This window comes from Amblyraja radiata, chromosome 1, assembly GCF_010909765.2.
Source record: "Amblyraja radiata isolate CabotCenter1 chromosome 1, sAmbRad1.1.pri, whole genome shotgun sequence".
Lineage (NCBI taxonomy): Eukaryota > Metazoa > Chordata > Chondrichthyes > Rajiformes > Rajidae > Amblyraja > Amblyraja radiata.
In genome coordinates this window covers 32,482,695-32,503,665 of record NC_045956.1, presented here as the reverse complement: position 1 = coordinate 32,503,665, position 20,971 = coordinate 32,482,695, and the positions used below count along the sequence as shown (strand labels likewise).

Below are 20,971 nucleotides of genomic sequence, written 5' to 3'. Positions count from 1 at the left end.
TGAGTTTTTGTTGTCCAAGTGGTCCAGTGCGGAGTGGAGGGCCAGCGAGATCGCATCCACCGTTGATCTGTTGTGGCGGTACGCGAACTGCAGTGGGTCCAGGTTTTTGTCGATGTAGGAGTTGATTTGCTCCATGATCAACCTCTCAAAGCACTTCATCACCACCGGCGTTAGTGCCACTGGTCGATAGTCATTGAGGCACGTCACCTTACTCTTCTTGGGCACCGGTATAATTGATGCCCTTTTAAAGCAGGTGGGAACCTCAGAGCTCAGAAGTGAGAGGTTGAAAATGTCCGTAAAAACTCCTGTCCATATCTGTCCACATATCTGTTATTCTATCTCCTGCTTACTATTGGGAGGCCTACAGTCCGTGATCATTAGAGTGCTTGCACCTTTCTTATTTTTAAAGATCCATCCATATCGTCACAGTGGACGAACCCTCCAGTATGTCCTGTGCAAGAAGGAACTGCAGATGCTGGTTTAAACCGAAGATAGACACAAAAAGCTGGAGTAACACAACGGGGACAGGCAGCATCTCTGGTGAGAAGGAATGGGTGACGTTTTGGTTTGAGACCCTCCTTCATTCGTTCTCTCCAGAGATGCTGCCTGTCCCGTTGAGTTACTCCAGCTTTTTGTGTCTACCTCCAGTATGTCCTCTCTGATACCTCCGTGACAGTCTCTCTGATGTGCAACGCAACTCCTCCACCTCTTGTGCCTCTCTCTCGGTCAATGTCTGAAACAATGAAGCCCTGGGACATTTAGCTGCCAGTCATGTTCCTCTCGCAACCATGTTTCTGCAATGGCCAAATCATCATAATCCCAGACTCCAGGTTAATCTGCTTTATCCACAATTAACTTTGCATTGAAATAAATACACTTCAGTCCATCAGCATCACCATGTTCCTTCACCACTCCCTCCCTTGAGACGTATTAGTCCTAACTTCTACATTCCTATCACTCCTTCCAATTTCTGATTTACTACGAAGGCTCCCAACCCCTTGCTCTCTAGTTTAAATCCTCACTAGTAGCGCTGTTGTATTTGAAACCCGCACGTACAGTCAATTATTCCATTGGCTCTTTTTCCCCTTTAATTACTCCATATCCTCCTGCTCGGTCCATCAAGTCCATGCCAACCATCACCCATTCATACTCGTCCATGAATCACCCATTCATACTAGTTCTATGTTATCCCATTTTTGCATCCACTCCCTACACACAAGGGGCAATTTACAGAGGCTAATTAACCTGCAAAACTACACATCTTTGGGATGCGAGGAAACTGGAGTACCCAGAAGAAACCCACCTGATCACAGGAAGAACATTCAAGCTTCACACAGAGAGCACCCGAGGTCAGGATCGAACCAATGTCTCTAGTACTGTGAGGCAGCAGCTCTACTAGCTTTTAACACGTTTTTTTTTTAAAGAATGCAAAAGTAATACCCCAATTGAATCATTATGCAACTTATACATAAAAAAGGTTTCAAACAAAAAGTGCACATTTACTAATTATATCTGTTTAAAAAGTACCTCCATCACTCATTCCTTCTTCAGTGATAATATCCAGCAGTCGTTCAAAGGCACTTTCAAATGCTACAATCTTCTGAATGGCTGCATTGCCTTTTGTTAATTGTTGCAGTAGCAAAAGCCCCTTGAAGAAAAGAAAGCTGTTTTTACTGGCTGAACAATGAACTGTTTCCACAAGCTCTACTTACCACCCTGTTTGATTGGATTCCTCCAATCCCTCCCTCCATCCCAGTTATTTCCACAACAGCAGTTATCAGGATCTGAAACAACGTACTGCACAGAGATGAAAGAAGCCCAGGTGAGACTGAATCAATCCAATCTAGCATTTCATTTTCTTTTGTAAAATAAAGCAGTCATGGGTCTCTTAATCCCAGAGACACATTAGTTTAAAAAAAGAGAAACCTACCACTATCTTCAACATGGTGCCCCGCAAGGATGTGTTCTCACCCCTTCCCCAACCTTCTATGCCCCGTATACACTGATGGCTGTGCAGCCAAATACCAATCCAACTTATTTTACAAATTCGCAGACGACTCTACCGTAGTGGGCCGAATATTAAATAATGAGGCAGAGGAGTACAGGAAGGTGATTGAGAACTTCATAACCTGGTGCCAAGACAACAACCTTTCTTTCAACGCCAGCAAGACAAAAGAGATTGTGATCAACTTCAGGAAGCAAAGCCGTACATTGATGGCGCCGAAGGAGCTTGTTGGAAGCTTCAAGTTCTTAGGAATAAATATCACCAGCAATTTCAAGTTCAAGTTCCATTTATTGACACATGCACCAATTGGTACAATGAGATTTTAGTTACCATACAGCCATATGAATAAAAAGAACATAATACACGATAGAGTGTAACAATGACATCTTCCTCTTTGTTCACCTGTGGTCGGGGCCTTTGTGCCCTCCGCAGTCGCCACTACAGCGGCCCGATGTTCAGGCCCTCTCGTCAGGATGAATGGAGTCCGACATCGGAATGGAAGAACACTCTCAGCTGCTTGAAGTTTCCGAATCGGCCACTTCCTACCGGAGACCGCGGCTCCCGAAGTCCACAGGCCGAGCTGGGCGGACCTCCAACACTGGCAAGGGGTCCCAGACCTCTGCGATGTTAGAGTGAGTGCCGCCCGCAGCTAGAAGCTCCGCAATCCACAGTCCCACGGTGTTAATCAGCAGGCTCAACACTCCGGAGCTTCAACACGGCGATCCCCAGTAAGGCATCGCCTGCTCCACTATGGAATTCAGCGCTGCGTCGCTGCTGAAGCTCTGGCCGGTCTCCGGCAGGAAAGGCCGTGCCAATCCAGTTGGTAGGCCGCGAGGGGATGGTGAAGATACGACTCAGAGAAAAGATGCATCCTCGACCAGGAAGTGACTGGGAAACAGTTTCCCCTCTTCCCCCCCCCCCCCCCCCCCCCCCCACCTCCCCCACATAAAAAAAGACTAAGAAACCTCCAAAAACATACTAAAAATAAGAAGGGTGAAAGGACAGAAAAATTGCTGGCGAGGCTGCCGCGCGCGGCGCCTTCCCGAAGACGTATTTGTTTGCAATTCGTCCAGGACCAGCCACATCGAAGCAATGGCCAAGTAAATACACCAATGTCTCAGAAGTTCCTAAGAAGATCGGCATGTCCCCAACAACTCTCATCAACTTCTACAGATGGCTAGAATGCAAACAGCCCAATAGAAAAGACATGCAAGAACGACAACTGTAAACCAAATGTCCGTTGCTACAATGGTTGATGCAAATATTAACAACTCTTTTGAAAGGGAGGGTAAGTCGGAGTCTCTCTCCCTCCCCCTCCCCCTTTATGTTCAGTTTTGGGCAACGTGTTATGAAAGGTATTGTCAAGCTGGAAAGGGTGCAGAGATGCAGAATGTTGCCAGGTCTCGAGGGTCTGAGCCTATAGGGAGAGGTTGAGCAGGGAAGGACTTTATTCCTTGAAGCACATAAGGAGATGGGGTAATTTGATAAGAGGTGTACAAAATCATGAGAGGAATAGAGCGGGTGGAAGCAGAGTCTCAAGGCCAGAGTTGGGGAACCGCGAACCAGCGGACATAGGTTTGTGAGGGGTGTAAAAGATTTATAAGAACCTAAGGGGTAACTTTTTCACGCAAAGGGTGGTAGGTGTATGGAACAAGCTGCCTGATGTAGGTACTATTGCAACGTTTAAGAAACATTTGGACATGTATATGGAGAGGACAGGTTAAGACGGATATGGGGCAAATGCAGCAGGTGGGACTTGTATAGATGGAACAAGTTGGCCGGTGTTAGCAAGTTGGGCCAAAGGGTTTGTTTCCACACTTGTAAGTATGACTCTATGACATATACATGATATATATCGCATTGGATGCTGGACGTCATATTTAAGGAAAGTGTGGGATTAGTAATTCATGGTTCTCACTTGGACTTCTTGTTTCTGTGCAACCCTAGGACTGTGAGCAGAATTACTACTGAGAAACTCCCCAGATAACACTTGATACAGTTCCATCTTTCATAGAAAAGGAGAAGTTATTGTGAACCATACAAACAGCACATTGCATTTTGAGTTAACTTCTGACCAGCTTGTCAATAGAGCAACACTTACATCATTGCGAATCACTTCCCTGGAGTCTGCAAGCAAATCCATCATCCTGGACACACCTGTTGGATTAACATGCTGGTTAAATATTATCATTTAAAATTTGCAATATCTTCTGCAACCATGAGCTCTTGAAAGCTAAAACATAATTCCTGCAAGATCAACATTTCCAAGCTGCAGGAAACATGTTAATTCTTACCTACTAAGTTTTGAATTTAATTTTCCCATCCTTCCAATATTTCTGATCCTCAGTGTTGCTTTAGCAAACCTAGAAGTATCTAGTCCGAAGAAGGGTTCCGATCCAAAACATCACCCATCCATGCTCTCCAAAGATACTGCCTGACCTAAGTTACACCAGTACTGTGTCCTAAGAAGATCACAAATGGTTTCCTCCTCCAAATCACGAATACACATTATGAATAGCTAGGGCTCAAGCGCTGATCCATTTATGGGATCCCATTTGTCATCACGTCATCCTGAAAAGGACCCAGTTATTCCCACTGTCGACCAATTTTGAACCCACGCCAGTATAGTGCCCCATTCCAATGTGCTTTATTTTTGCTCATTAACTTCTTACATTGGTCTTCAAAGACCTTCTAAAATCCATAACACACCAAGTCTAGATGCGGTATCATTAAACTAAACGGGTCAGCCAGCATTTGTGGAGAGAGAAACAGATCAAGACTCTTCATCAGAGCTGGAAACGACAGAACATGTGTTTCACGTTGTGTGAGTGGAGAGAAAGTGAATGTCTATGAGAGGCTTGAGACTCCGAGGTTTTCTCAATAATGGAACCGATGTTGGTGCAATCTAGGTAATAGAAAAACTGGAGCAATTCTCTCAAACTATGATACTTGGACGACTTTAATTTAGGAATAGGAATAGTTTATTGTCACATGTGACTAGGCACAGTGAAATTCTTTGCTTGCATACACAACGTATACAAGTAGCAGCCACCTACGGCGTTGGCTATGTTACAAAGGACGCCGGCTCCCCCTTCTGTCCCCCCCCCAATTTCCACCTCATCACAGACCTTAATGTAGTCATTCTGCCCACTGACCTTTTTGCTCACCTACACATTTCATTTGCTTGCAGACAGATCATATATAACCTGTACTATAGACAACAGACGGATCATATATAACACCTATTCAATGCCAACATTAGTATTTGTATCTGTTTCATTCACCTCCTCATGCCAACACATTCAGATACCACCCACATCAATTTAGAAATAAAATCGTACCCCTCGGAACTCCTTTAAAACTAGTCCTCACCTTAAACCTATTCCCTCAGTTTGGGTACCCACACCATCGGTTTAGTCAAAACAATGAACCCTCTGCCTTTGATGATCTTATATACTTTGTATAGGAACGAACTGCAGATGCTGGTTTAAATTGAAGGTAGACACAAAATGCAGGAGTAACTCAGCGGAAGAGGCAGCATCTCTGGAGAGAAGGAACGGGCGACGTTACGGGTCAAGACCCTTCTTCAGACTTCGTTCCCTTTGCTTCCTCCACCATAAAACTAATTTTCCTGTTCTGATACATGGCTATTGACCATCAATGAGGACTTTATTGCTGAATATTTTCAGCATTTCCTTTTTTTTTCTTTCAAGCTTCCAGCAGTTTTTATTTTGACTATTTCCAGAATTTCATTTTCAAGTTTCCTTTTCACATTGGTTATAAAGCAATTATAAAACTGATCGAGATTTGAACGTTCAAATTATTTTGCTTGCTCCGTTTAACTTTGGGCCTGGCTTTAAAGCTTGTGGCACTCTCAGGCAGTTTCTTCATCATTTACCTTTAATATTATGCACACTCAGAATAAAGCACTTTTCTTACCCATTGGACTGACAAGAATAATCTGTTGCACTTGTGGCCCGAGATTTTTTAAAAATGCAGTTAGGAGCTTCACAGCAGGCCAACGGACGTGAAAATCAAACTCCTGAAATTAAAGGATATTTCACATGAGAAAATGCACAAATATCATGTGGTCAATGGTGAAGCAGTACAGGGTGTGAAGGAGCTAGATGATGCATCGTGTGAAGACACAGTGCTCCAGTGGCAAGACACCCAAATGCCAGAGACAACCTTCATGGTGAGATTAAAACACAAAAGGCTGGACTAACTCAGTGGGTCAGGCAGCATCTGTGGAGGGCCAATCCATCCCCTCCACAGATGCTGCCTGACCCACAGATTTACTCCAGCACTTTCTTTCTGCTCGTGGTTCCAGCATCGGCAGTCCATTGTGCAATCATGGTGATATTCTGTTGGTAGATGCTGAGGAGGAATTGCAGGCACAGGGTGAAATGGAGATGAAAAGATGGACTGGATGGGAGTGAGTGACGAGCCTGTGATGGACTGGGCTTTGATCACCACTCTCTGTAAGAGCAGAGCAGAGCAGTTGCCATACCAGGCAGAGATGCATCCTGTCAGAATACTCTCCACAGCACAACTGAAGAAGCTTGAGAGTACAAGGCAGACAAACGAGGGGAGAGAGGGACCTGAAAGAAAGTGAGAACTTAATTCACACCGACCAAGATGCCTATCAAGGTTAACCCCATTGTGCTGCATTTGGCCCATATCCCTCTATTCCTTTCTCTTCCATGTTCAAGCATTCACATGTGCTTTTTAACCTGTTCACTGTCAATATTTTATTTCGACTTGCATACTCCGACCCGAGTATATTCGGGCGTGAGAGAGAGACACTGAACAGGTTAAATTCTGTTAAATCATTGTTTATTGTGGTCATTTACTCAAATTGACATTCTTCAAATGTCTCACACCAGCAAAGAGTGACCAACCACGGAAAGGGAACATTTTGATCGTTTTTCTTATTCCAGCAACACAATATTGAAAACATTCAATTTTCAAATTCAAGGTAGACAAAAATGCTGGAGAAACTCAGCAGTTGAGGTAGCGAAGGAAATAGGCAACGTTTTGGGTCGAAACCCTTCTTCAGACTGAAACCCTTCTTTCGCTCCATAGATGCTGCCTCAACCAGCATTTCTCCAGCATTTTTATCTACCTTCGATTTTCCAGCATCTGCAGGTCCTTCTTAAACAATTTTCAAATTGATTTGGATTTATAACTTAATGTAAATGGAACAAAAAGCTCACCTCTAACAATGATAACAGCAAGGTTAGGTTTTCCGGTTGCTTGATAAAGATCTCTGTGTACTGTACTGCAAGATCTTCAGAACTGGGCTTATGAACATTCTCCTCTGAATAACAAAAGTAAGTTGGGAAGAGGTTAAAATCAAATCCAAGTGTGCACATTTTAAGATTTTGCTTTCTTTTTCATAAAAAAGATGTGGGCATTAATACCAAAAAGTCCCTGGGAAAGAACTGGAGAGCGACATTTTCAAGGTGCTCCAGTCTTGTGAAAGTCCTCTGCAGTATCGGTTGGTTGGTTGGCTTCCTAATTTAGACCCACAGACACTGAAGAAACACTAACTCGTTTCCAAAACAAGGGCTATGCACCTTGTAGGGAAACTTGGAGATGGCAGCAATCCCAAGCTAGAATACTTGGGCGGACCACTGGAATCCAGGGACAATGTGGGGCACAGGGATAACCTTACCATGGTGGTGAATGAAACTAACCTCATCTGTCTGCGCAAAATCCATATCCCCCAATTCCTCATCTGTTGGTGTGTCCTGTCTAAATGCCTCAAGCATCACTATTTTGTCTGGATCTACCACCCCCCCCCTTCTTCCACAACTCCCAGCTGCACAGTCACCCATTAATCTTTAAAAAAAAACTTACCTAGCACATCTCCTTTCACCTCTAACATTAAAGCTGTTCCCTCCACCACTTAATATTTCTTCCCAGGGACCAAGAATGACCATCTACCCTATCAATGCTTCCCACAATCTTAATAACTTCCCATAGCCTCCGACACTCCAGAGAAACCAATCTAAGCATGTCCAACCTTTCCTTATAGCTCAGACCCTCTAATTAACACATTCTGATAAACCTCGTCTCTACATCCTTCCTGTGATACGGCAACCGGAACTGCACACAATACTTGGCATGATTGGCATCCAAACTGGTGTTTAACATGGGTGCAACACAAAAACAGATATTTCACCAAATTTGAATAAGGTTGCTGGTTGCCATATTTGGAAGGACAAATTTACTGGAATTTTTGTTTTGCAAACTTCATGAAATATCTAGTCATGGTGTCATAATGTCATACAGTGTGGAAACAGGCCCTACGACCCAACCTGCCTACGCAGGCCAACAAGTCCCAGCTACACTAGTCCCACCTGCCCATGTTTGGCCCATATCCCTCCAAACCTTATTTAGAAAAATAATTTACAATTTTCCTGAAAAGTGCCACATATACAAGCTTGGTGACGCTGACAAACCAAAAACTAAAGATCAGTCACTATTCGGCAAACCTCCTCAGGCTTCTGCAAGAACATCACCGTTCCTGCATTTTCTGGAAGAGGGCACTGTCCCAACCTGCTGCCTCAGATTCCATTCGTTCTATAAGTAAGGTGGCAGTAAACATCAGATTTGACCAATTTTGGTTCCTAATCACAATAAAGATAATGGCATGGAGACAGGAGTGTTTCAGCATTTGCCACAGCAGCTGAGGTCTGTTTAACGATATAAACATAGTAAAGCAAAAAGGAGCTAAATTGAAAGTTTTCCTTCTCCAATGGCTTGTTGCATCATAAATATTCCACAATTTCAATGCGGGGGTGAAATAAATTCACAGATGAATAGCTGCGAGGGTACAACAGAAGAATACGTCACTTTCTTCTGTAATTCAAATGCGACTTCCACAGCATAGCTGGTTTTAAAATCACTCCACCACAACCAACCGGTGCCTGAGACCTAACTACTCGAACTCCTACCCGTCTCACTTTCTCTAACACACTATTTAAAATCGCTCCATCCAGTCCATCTTTATGTTCTTCAGAAGCACCTCAAGATGATTAGAACATTAAAGGCAACAAGATAAATAATGTGTGTCTGCGGATACCCTCAGCCAAATTAATTTCAAAATTTACTCCACTTTATATACTCACAATATTTTAAATGCTTAAATCTTTCTGTCAACATATTTTCACACTGTTTGCACACAAAATGTTTCTTGAATACCTACACAAAATTCTAAAACAAACAGTTCTAAAGCAGGTAAACATCACACTATGGTAGACACAAAAAGCTGGAATAACTCAGCGGGTCAGACAGCATCTCTAGAGATAAGGAATAGGTGACATATCGGGTCGAGACCCTTCTTTACACTATGAACTGTTATGTAAAGGGAAAATTCTCAACATGCAATGGATCAAAGTTTCTGAAAGTGTAAAATGTGTTACTTATTCAGCCTTCCAAACGAGAAGAAAAACATCCTGCATTTTAGAAAGAGATGCATATGTGCTATATTTAGTTCATTTTTAAAGTTGCATTTTAGTCATGGCAATTAATTGCCTCTTCTCTAAAAGAATGATTTAAGTTCTCACCTTTATAAACAATAGCAAGTGAACTAGTTGATAAATATTTAAGATTGTTAAATATGAACCATTTTCCAATGGTACACTTAAATGAAGCAAAGCCATGCAGTAGAAATTAAAATGTTACCTTCAGATCCATCTGCTGAATTTAACATGAAAGAGAAGAGAGACATTGACTGAGACAAAACAGGTCATCGTAAATGAAAAGCACTGTATGCAAGACATGCTAAAACAATGGACTCAAGACGTACATCAAAGCAAAGCATGCACTGATAAACAAAGCAATGACACCTTGGAGCAAAAATCTTTTCTGATTACTAGACAAAGTCTAGGAATCAGAATTAAAAGGTAAATTATCAAGATGGGATAGATAGTCGGCTCATTTGAGATTAATTCATCTGTTCAAAGACAGAAGGAAATCACAAGTCATATGTTCCAAGAAGTTCAGGATGGAAATTTGATGACCACCTGTGATATTTGGTAACCTTTATTATATTGCCCAAATAAAGTAATGGCTAACGTATGGATTAGGGGGAAATCTTTTAGGACCGAGATGAGGAAAACATTTTTCATACAGAGAGTGGAGAATCTCTGGAATTCTCTGCCACAGTAGGTAGTTGAGGCCAGTTCATTGGCTATATTTAAGAGGGAGTTAGATGTGGCCCTTGTGGCTAAAGGGATCAGGGGTTATGGAGAGAAGGCAGGTACAGGATACTGAGTTGGATGATCGGCCATGATCATATTGAATGGCGGTGCAGGCTCGAAGGGCCGAATGGCCTACTCCTGCACCTATTTTCTATGTTTCTATGTATAGCAACAAGGAAGTTTACTAAGGAAAGACACAAAATGCTGGAGTAACTCAGTGGGCCAGGCAGGTAGGTGACATTTTGGGTCGGGACCTTTTTTTCCAGTCTCGGAGACAAAAGATGGGGCCCGACCCAAAACGTCACCTATCCATGTTCTCCAGGCCTACTGCCTGCCCCCGCTGAGTTACTCCAGCACATTATCTCTTTTCATGTTTAACTTAACTGATTATATTAGGAGGCCCACATACTTGCTAAACCCATATCCATTTTCATGTCATGTTGTTAAAATCAATATTGAAATCAATTAAATATATTTCAAGTTTTGAGATATTTACTTTTTACAACAACTTCATTTTCACATGATTGCAATAACAAGAATGAATCCTACCACAGGGGGCCATATTTTTTTTCCTTGCTAACCCATTGCCACATTTATCACAAAATATTAACAGATTTTAAGCACAAAAATTCCATCCTGCGCACCATAGTGTATCTTTTACACAATGCACATTCATCCAAGTGCGATATATTCTACAATACATCCCACCTGTGACCTGCATTATTACAGCGGAAAACTTTTTCCCCTTTGTGCATGAATCAGATTTTATTGTAAAGGGAAAATACTGGTTCAAGCTTCATTTGCGTGAAACCAAGGTAAAATAACTTCAGTGTTTTTTACTTGCTCGCTTCTCTATAGCTGCACATGATTCCAATTACTTGATTATAGAACGAGAGGAAGGCGTTCCATCAAATCTATCAATATTCTCATTCATACAGCACAAGAACAAGCCCTTCAGCCCACAATGTCTGTGTTGAACATAGAGTGATACAGTGTGGAAATGGGCTCTTCGGCATAACTTGCCCACACCGGCCAACATGACCCAGCTGCACTAGTCCCGGCCCACATTTGGTCCATATTCCTCCAAACCTCTCTTATCCATGTACCCGTCTTAACTGTTTCTTAAACGTTGGGATAGTCCCTGCCTCAACTCCCTCCTCTGGCAGCTCACATTCTTATTAAATCTTTTTCCCTTCACTTTAAACCTATCTGCACTGGTTTACCCCCACGTGAGAAATTAGATATAAAATGTGAATGTATCCCAGAGGAGCATGGATGAAGCTCAAAAGACATCGTACTGGAGTTGGGCATTTCAATGCCAGCATGTGGAGATGGGGGCTCCGCCAGAGACCAGCCTGTGAATGCTGAGCAGAACAACAGACAGCCAACCATGTCATCTCTGGGTGCCCGCTCTACCACCCACCAAATGGAGGTCAGGGCCTGGCGGACATTGACGCAGAGACAACAACCTGGCTGCTCAACACCCGGCTTGAGACCTAACTATTCCTTTGGTTTATGTTTCATTCACAAGAAGAAGAAGTATGTATACCTCATCACCCACACCAAATCATGGCATCACATCACTCCAGTCCTCAAACAACTTCACTGGCTTCCCATCTCCCACCGGATCACCTACAAAATCCTGATCCTCACCTACAAAGCCCTCCACCATCTGCCCCCCCCATATCTCACTGACCTCCTCTCCCCCTACCAACCCTCACGGTCCCTCAGATCCACATCAGCCGGTCTCCTCTCCATCCACAAGTCCAACCTCCGCAGTTTTGGGGACAGAGCCTTCTCCAGGGCAGCTCCCAGGCTCTGGAACTCCCTCCCCCAACTGATCCGCAATTCCGTGTCCCTCACCATCTTCCAGTCCCGCCTCAAGACCCATCTCTTCACCTCTGCCTATCCTTAGCCCCACGTCCCCCTCCCTTTTCATCTGTGCACTAATTGCCTCATATTGTGTTTTGAATTGTATTCTGTCTTTACTTTGTGTACTAGTCATGTCTCTACTATTTATTTCATTCCCCTTACATGTTTTTCCTCTACCTGCTAAATTTTTGTAAGGTGTCCTTGAGACTCTTGAAAGGCGCCCATTAATAAAATGTATTATTATTATTATTACCTGATCCATACCGTTCCATGCCCTGCGTATCCATCTGCCTATCTAAAAACCTGTTAAACATAACCCTTACCTGAATCTGCCGCCATCTCTGGCAGCGCCTTCCAGACATTCACCACCCTCTGTGTAAAAAAAATAATTTGCCCTGCACATCTTCTTTAAACTCTCCCCCCCTGACATTAAAGTTATTCCCTCAAGTCATTGACATCTCCATCCTCGGGGAAAAGGCTCTGACTGTGTAGTGTTATCAAAGCCTCTCATAGTTTTATAGACCTATCAGGTCTCCGCTCACACTGACAGTAACCCCTCAATTCAGGTTTCAATCATTTTTTGAGAAACATATTAAAAAGTAAAGCATATGAAAATGCATTCAAGGCAAACCAGCAAGATGAACAATTATACATGGGAATGGTGATCTGAATAGTTTTAAAAGATTAAAAATGCTCCGCTCTACCTGGTTCTTCCTCTTCAACATCATTGGATATCAGGTTGTAAAGAGTATCCAATGTATAGCCAATTATTTCAGAGTCTGAGCTACGGAGGGAATAGAATAAAGTTTAAATTCACTTTAATATCTCGACATAAAACCAAATTTGTACATGGCTTTTCTAATATCACTCATTAATTAGCAATTAAAAAGTTGAAAGAAATACAAGCTTGTGTCCATTCATATTATTCACTGCTCAATAAAGAAGAATGCTCGCCAGATCACAAGGACAAAGCTAGCAGACATCACTCAGAAAACTGTTGTCTGACCAGAGTCCGACAATCATTAGTGAAGTATGCATCATGTAAGGGTTAAACAGTTGATTTGAGTTTATTGTCACGTGGTAACATAGAAAATAGGTGCAGGAGTAGGCCATTCGGCCCTGCGAGCCAGCACCGCCATCCAATATGATCATGGCTGATCATCCAAAATCAGTACCCTGTTCCTCCCCTTACCACTTGATTCTGTTAGCTCTAAGAGCGATATCCAACTCTCTCTTGAAAACATCCAGTGAATTGGCCTCCACTGCCTTTTGTGGCAGAGAATTCCACAGATTCACAACTGTCTGGCCAATAATGTTTTTTCTAATCTCTGTCCTAAATGGCCTACCCCTTATTCTTAAACTGTGAACCCTGGTTCTGGACTCCCCAAATTGGGGAACATTTTTCCTGCATCTAGCCTGACCAATCCCTTAATAATTTTCTATAAGATCCCCTCTCAACCTAAATTCCATTGAATATAAGCCCAGTCGATCCATTCTTTCATTGTATGTCAGTCCAGCCATCCCAGGAATTAACCTCGTGAACCTACGCTGCACTCCCTCAATAGCAAGAATGTCATTCCTCAAATTAGAAGACCAATCCTGCACGCAATACTCCAGGTGTGGTCTCACCAGGACCCCGTATAACTGCAGCAGGACCTCCTTGCTCCCTACAAATAATAATCTGCCTTCATGTTCTTGCCACCAAAGTGGATAAGAACATCTATCCACATTATACTACATCTACCATACATCTGCCCACTCAAGCCAAGTCACCCTGCAGCCTCATAGCATCTTCCTTGTAGCTCACACTGCCAAGCTTGGTGTCATCCGCAAACTTGGAGATGTTACATTTAATCCCTTTGTCTGAATGGTTAATATATATTGTAAATAACTGGGGTCCCAGCACCGAGCCTTGTGGCATCCCACTAGTCACTGCGTGCCATTCTGAAAAGGACTCGTTAATTCCTACTCTTTGCTTCCTGTCTGACAACAAGTTCTCTATCCATGTCAATACCCAACACCCAATACCATGTGCTCTAATTTTGCACACCAATCTCGTGTGGGACCTTGTCAAAGGCGTTTTGAAAGTCCAGATACACCACATCCACTGGCTTTCCCTTATCCATTCTACTTGTTACATCCTTAAAAAATCGAAATATTCACATTACACAGATACATGATAATGGGAAATAACATGAAGGCAGGAACTGCAGATGCTGGGTTCCACCGAAGAGACACAAAAAGCTAGAGTAACTCAGCGGGCCAGGCAGCTTTTTCAGAGTAAGGGGTGACAGAAACGAGAGATATAGAATGTAAATAACTTTTAGTGCAAGATAAAGCCAGTAACGTCCGATCAAGGATAATCTGAGTGTCTTCAATGAGGCAGATAGTAGTTCAGGTCTGCTCTCTGGTTGTTGGTAGGATGGTTCAGTTGATTGATAACAGCTGGGAAGAAATTGTCCCTGAATCTGGAGGTGTGCATTTTCGCACTCCTATACCTTTTGCCCAATGGGAAAGTGGAAAAGAGGGAGTGGCCGGGGTGCGATTCATCCTTGATTATGCTGGTGGCAGCGTGAGGTGTAAACAGGGCCCGCCTTAAGCCGATTGGACCAATTGCTCCTAAGGGGGGCTCCCGCGCCAGAGTAATCTACTCTCGGCTCAGATAGATCTACGCTGGGTGGAGGGGGGAGAGAGGGGTGGAAAGCGAGTAGAGGGGTGGTGGGGGAAGAAAGGGATAGACGGGGAGGGAGTGTGAGGGGGAATGGAGAAGGGGGAGGTGGCAGCGCTCCCGCCCCTCCAGTCACCGTGCTTCAAGCATACAGCCCCGGCTCCACCCCTCTCTCTCCCCGGGAAGACGCGGTAAACAATACAGGGAGGGCCGGGCAGGGGGTTGGAACAACATTTATAAACCTTGGCCTCAGCTCACACCCGTCCGCCCGGACACCGGCATCCGCTCCTGCCAGTGGCCCTCTCCCTCCCTTCTCTCCTCCAGTTCTATCCCTCCCTTCCCTTCTTCCCTCCCTCCCTTCTCTCATTCCTCCCTCCTCTCTCTCTTTTCCCTTATCTCCTTCCCTCCCTCCCTTCTCTCCTTCTACCTCCCTTATCTACCTCCCTCCCTTCTCTCCTTCCCTCCCACACACACATAATGCACAGACAACTACACACACACACACACACACCCACATAACCAAGTTAGGATGGGGTAGAAGCCCAAAGGGTAGGATGGAGCTGAAGCCCAAAATGTAATGCCTTGACTGGTTTTTCGCCAATGGTTATTGGTTTTCCAGGATCTAGTTAATTAAAATTATTTTTTTTCATTTGTCACTAAAACAAGTGGTATTGTAACTACATACTTTTCAGAGGTGATCTACACATTTTGTTTGTTACTTGTATGCAATTTTATATTAAAATGCAGCTTAGATCTGTTTGGTCCATTAACTTGGAGGCACTTTTTAAGCGCACATTTTGATTACTTTCCTTTCTACCATAGAGATATAAAGTCTATAATAGACTTTATTTGTATTTCTATGATTCTACGGACCTTGGCTTGGAAACTGGGGTTCACAAAAATTGTTCCCAATTGGCCCCCGCACCTCCTAAGGCTGGCCCTGGGTGTAAATGGAGTCAATGGATGGGAGGTTGGGGTTTGTGACAGTATAGGCTGCATCCACAATTCTCTGCAATTTCTTGTGATCTTGGATGGAGCAATCCCAAACATGTTGGGATGCATCCCGATAAAATGCGTTCTACCGCACATCTGTGGAAGTTGGTGAGAGTTGTTGGGGACATGCTGAACTTCCTAAGCCTTCTAAGGAAGTAGAGACGTTGGTCGTTGCTTCAATATGGGTGGTCCAGGAGAAACTGTTGGTGATATTGACTCCTGGGAATTTGAAGTTTTCAACCGTCTCTACTTCAGTGCTACCAAATGTAAATTCCTACATTCCAAAGACATACTGGTTAATTGACTTCTGCTGATTGTAAATTGTCTAGAGTGTGCAGGACAGTGCTAGTGTGCCGGATAGTGCTGGTGCCGGGTGATCGCTGGTCGGCGCGGACTTGGTGGGACAAAGGGTCCGTTTTCATGCTGCAGCTCTAAAACTAAAACTAAAAAAAATCTTATTTTAATTTTATGTTTTTCTTTGTTATTGATCCGAATCCTCATAACCTGATGTTTCATTACAGTATGAGAAACATACGGCCATTCCTCACTAAGATTCACCAGTCTGCTCACTACCTTTTTTGACATGACCGCAAGCTGGGATACCCGTTATAAATGAATTTATGCGTGGATTTTACGAGATTCAATCTTCTTGCCACCTTCTATTCAAGTCATGCAGGTAAGATAGTCAAAAACAAATACAAGCGTGAAGAAGCATCTGAAGGGTCTCGACCCAAATGGTCACCCATCCTTTTTCTCAAGAGATGTTGCCTGACCTACTGAGTTACTTAAGCACTTTGTGTTTATCTTTGGAACAAACTCAAGTCGTTGTACTGGTCCACACAACATATTCCACAAATCATATCTGGCTTGTTGCATCTCATGCAATTTTTTTCCTGATCATTTTTAACCAAAGAAATCTCCTGCTTTTCCTTCAACTTGCGTCATGGGCTGCGATTGTTCATTGTTACTTGAGGGGTTTCAAAGTTTCTGAAAGATTGTGCCTTTGCCCATATGGACACGCCCACATTTCCAGCACTTGTGTGATATGGCGCCTCATCTAAATCAATAGGGGATGCCCATCTATTAGAGAACAAACTTAACATAATCAAGAGCCAAATCTGAAAACTTCAAAGTAATTAATTTCCCTACGGCTTCAAAGAGGATATGCTCCCGTGCTTTAACAGATCTTCACCAAATCAAATCAAATTGATCAAATTACAGGTGCACAACCTTTTATCCGGAGTTCCGGAAACCGAAAAGCTCCGAAAACTGGACATTTTTTCCAGGATGTCGTCAGCACACCAAAGCTCGCGTTTGGCGCCAAACTTGACCCGAAACGACCCACAGTCAACCCAGGTCTGTACTACTGTAGCGGCTGCCTCCTCCCCGGAGATAGGGGAGACACTTAAAAATCTGTAAATCATTGCTTAAATGTTAGTCAGTTAGTTTGGAGGGCTTTTATGTGGAAGGGGGGTGAAGGGGGAAACTTTAATTCTTAGTCCGCTACCTGGTCGGAGAGGCGGGGTGCGGGCAATGCCTTACCGGGTCGCCGTACAGTAAGCTCTGGAGCTCTGTGGCCGCTGACTCCAAAAAATCGCGGAGCTGGGGGCTGCGGGCGTCCGGCCGCGGGCGGCGCCGGTTGTAGCTCCGACCCCGGCAACTCTACCCCTGGCTGTGCGGCGCTCCAAATCCAGCGCAGCCCGCGGCCGGACGCCCACAGCCCCAGCTCCGCGATGTTTGTGTCGGCGGCCACAGCGCTCCAGATCTTACCGCACAGCGACCCGGTAAGGCATTGCCCGCTCCCCGCTGGTATCCCAGCGCTGCGAAGCCGCCGACTCCCAACATCGCGGAGCTGGGGCTGCGGGCGTCCGGCCGCGGGCGGCGCTGGATTTGGAGCGCCGCGCAGCGAGGGGTAGAGTTGCCGGGGTCGGAGCTCCAACCGGCGCCGCCCGCGGCCGGACGCCCGCAGCCCCCAGCTCCGCGATGTTGGGAGTCGGCGGCCACAGTGCTCCGGAGCTTACTGCACGTCGACCCAGTAAGGCATTGCCCGCTCCCCGCCTCTCCGACCAGGTAGGGGACTAAGAATTAAAGTTTCCCCCTTCACCCCCCCCACCACATAAAATCCCTCCAAACTAACTGACTAACATTTAAGCAATGATTTATAATGATTTCCCGGTCTCCGGGGAGGAGGCAGCCGCTCCAGACTTTTCAAGCCGCCTACCTACCTACCTAATCTACGCTAAAAAATTTCCATTCAGAAATCCGAAAAATTCCGAAATTCGAGAAGTGTCTGGTCCCAAGGCTTTCGGATAAAAGGTTGTGCACCTGTATAACATTCTTGAGAAACTGCAGTTGAGGCAGCATCTGTGGAAGGAATAGATTAGCAACGTTTCACATCTGAACATTTCTTCAGACTGGGGAAGTAGTCTGAAGAAGGGTCCTGACGCGCAAAGTAGCCCGTCCATTCCTTTCACAGATCAACTGCCTCACCTATTGAATAGCTCTGGCACTTTGTGCTTTATGCAAAATTCCAGCATCTGCACTTCCTTGTGACTCTGATTGTATTCACATTTTGATGTTGCAATTCACAACCATTTTATGTTTTACATTTGGCACAAAAGAATAACCTTGCTGGCCTTGCTTAAGATTGTGATCAATTAAAAAAAACATTGCTCAGGGGCTAATAAAAAGGCCATGAGATGCAACAAGAATGTAGAAAGCATTTTATCGGGATGCATCAAAGCAAGGTTTGAGATCAGCTCCATCCAAGACAGCAAGAAATAGCAGAGATTTGTGGAAGCAACCTAGTCAAGAGGTACAGAGGTGTGAAAATGCACACCTCCAGATTCAGGAACAGTTTCTTCCCAGCTGTTATCAGGCAACTGAACCTGAAGAAGTTATCAGGCAACTGAACCCGATTCTGAAGAAGGGTTTCGGCCCGAAACGTTGCCTATTTCCTTCGCTCCATAGATGCTGCTGCATCCGCTGAGTTTCTCCAGCACTTTTGTCTATCTTCGATTTTCCAGCATCCTTCTTAAAAACTGAACCATCCTACCACCAACTAGAGAGCAGTTCTGACCTACTATCTACCTCATTGGAGCCCTTTGGACTATCGTCAATCAGACTTTACTGGACATTATCTTGCACTAAATGTTATACTCTTTATCCTGTATCTGTACACTGTGAACAGCTTAATTGTAATCATTTTTATTCTTTCCGCTGACTAGATAGCATGCAATAAAAAGTTTTTCACTTCACCTTGGTACATGTGACTATAAACTAAAGATTTTGGAAATAAAAGAAACTGTTGATGCTGGACATACAATTTTTTTAAATTTCAGAAGTATAAAACCAGAAGCAAGTGCCTCTTAACAAGTATATGTGTGAGGAGGATCATAATACTCTTGGTTGTTAGTCATATAATAGCCGAGTCTCACGTTGTGAGTTAACACAAGAGGTACCCCGAGTTAAAACTCGTGGTAATAACGTACGATTAACGTACGGAACTCGTGGACGCAACTTAGAGACTCGTGGCACTAACGGCAGGTAATCGTGTAACTTGTCAACTCTTGAAAAAAATCAAAAATGTTTAAAGTTTTCCCACGAGTCAAATTTACTCTTGTGGTTAAGAATTGAAACATTTTAACTCGTTGTAAGAACGTAGTGGCCCGTGCGTTTACCTTAGTGTCTCGTGAGTCTACCGTGGGAACTCTTTAACTCAGCGGGCAGGCAGCATCTCTGGAGAGAAGGAATGGGTGACGGGATGACATTTCTATTGAACCTCGCAATGAAAGGACAATGGATTTCATATATTGGAGTTACCCTTGTACTTCAGCGTACTTGCTCAAAAGTTTACGGCCGAACTGAACTCAAAATATGGTTTGTATATCAAACATGCATGTTACAAGCACTAACCAACCATTGACAGATAAAAGATACATGCAGCTCCTGGAAAGCGAGCGTTAATTAGTTCCGGGTGAAGTTCTTACCGATAGTAATAATTTTATTCGGAATAGTTTAAATCTACCGAGTAGTATTTTAGTTTACACCCACCGCCTCCATACTAATACACGTGTATCCACATGTTCTTTCCTCCATATACCACCGGTTGTATCATTATTTAGGTGTTTTGGCCACCATGAGTCTGAACGGCGCCGTAATACAGAGCAAGTCTTTATTTCTATTTCCCTTTGTGAGAATGTTTTTTTTCCCTGATCATCTTCAGTAAATAGACATGCGGGCGGCTCTAATAATGTTCACATGTTGCCTAATCGCTCTTAAATATTGAAACGTGAAATTATATTTTATCTACCGTGCAAAGCCTCATTCAGATCTTCACAATGCCAACCGCATTGAAGCCTTTTGCTGCTTGGACGCGGGCGGTTCACTGCAGAAAATTACTATTTGTTTCCCAGATAAGGACGAGATGCAGAATGAGTTCGAATACACAGTGGGATATTGCTTAAAGTTGTATATGTGTGTTGGTGGAGCGAGATCTGGGTGCCCCGAAACTCCATTGGTTTGTTCCCCGACAAGCCGATTGTACCGCATTCACCGTTTGTAACACCTTTTCCCACGGACACCTTTCAGAACAAGCTCGGAAACGGCTTCTCTTTTGTCCGTTTTCAGGTGAGCCGACAGTGTTGAGAGGTAGGGTTACGCGACTTTTGGCTGTAATGAATATTTGTCACCGAACCAGCCGAATTCCTGGAGACCAAACACCACATATAGCTCGTTCTACCTGTTTAGCTTAAAAATGACCCCCCCCCCCCCTCCCCACGCTGAATCTATCTTTAATAAGTCTCATAATCAGGCAACCATGAACTAGAGACAGACAAAATGCTGGAGTGACAATGGGTCAGGCAGCATCTCTGAGGAATAGGTAATATTTCGGGTCTCGACACGAAACGTCACCAATTTCTTTACTCCAGAGATGCTGCCTGACCCGCCGAGTTTCTCCAGCTTTTTGTACACTTGTTCAGACTTTCGGTTATTGATCTACAAAGTTTCTGTGCTTGCTATCTCTCTTGCGCTGCTTGCTATCTCTCTTCATTTCTTTTGATTTTTCTGATGCCCTATTCACACCCTGTTCCAATCCGATTCGTTCTGGATCTGATCTCACACACTGTTCATACCTCCAAGTTTATGCCATATCAATCACCACAAATTTTGGACCGGTTCATCTTTCTTCGCAATCTTTTTAAACAGCAAACGAGCAACTGA

At 44.0% G+C, this 20,971-nt stretch overlaps 1 protein-coding gene across 7 annotated transcripts in view; it reads right to left on the bottom strand.

Annotated features, from left to right (window-relative positions):
• Window positions 1-20,971, bottom strand: part of uso1 (USO1 vesicle transport factor) — a 113,742-nt gene that overhangs the window by 75,236 nt on the left and 17,535 nt on the right. For 4 of the 7 annotated variants that reach the window (XM_033020075.1, XM_033020112.1, XM_033020066.1 and 1 more), the window contains exons 4-9: window positions 12,792-12,871; window positions 9,698-9,712; window positions 7,222-7,325; window positions 5,945-6,047; window positions 4,107-4,162; window positions 1,528-1,648 (exon numbers count right to left, since the gene is read on the bottom strand). In XM_033020075.1, coding sequence (XP_032875966.1) covers window positions 1,528-1,648; window positions 4,107-4,162; window positions 5,945-6,047; window positions 7,222-7,325; window positions 9,698-9,712; window positions 12,792-12,871 — 479 coding nt within the window. The remainder of the gene's footprint in view (window positions 1-1,527; window positions 1,649-4,106; window positions 4,163-5,944; window positions 6,048-7,221; window positions 7,326-9,697; window positions 9,713-12,791; window positions 12,872-20,971) is intronic. The other 3 variants (XM_033020104.1, XM_033020123.1, XM_033020084.1) reach the window with 2 other exon arrangements.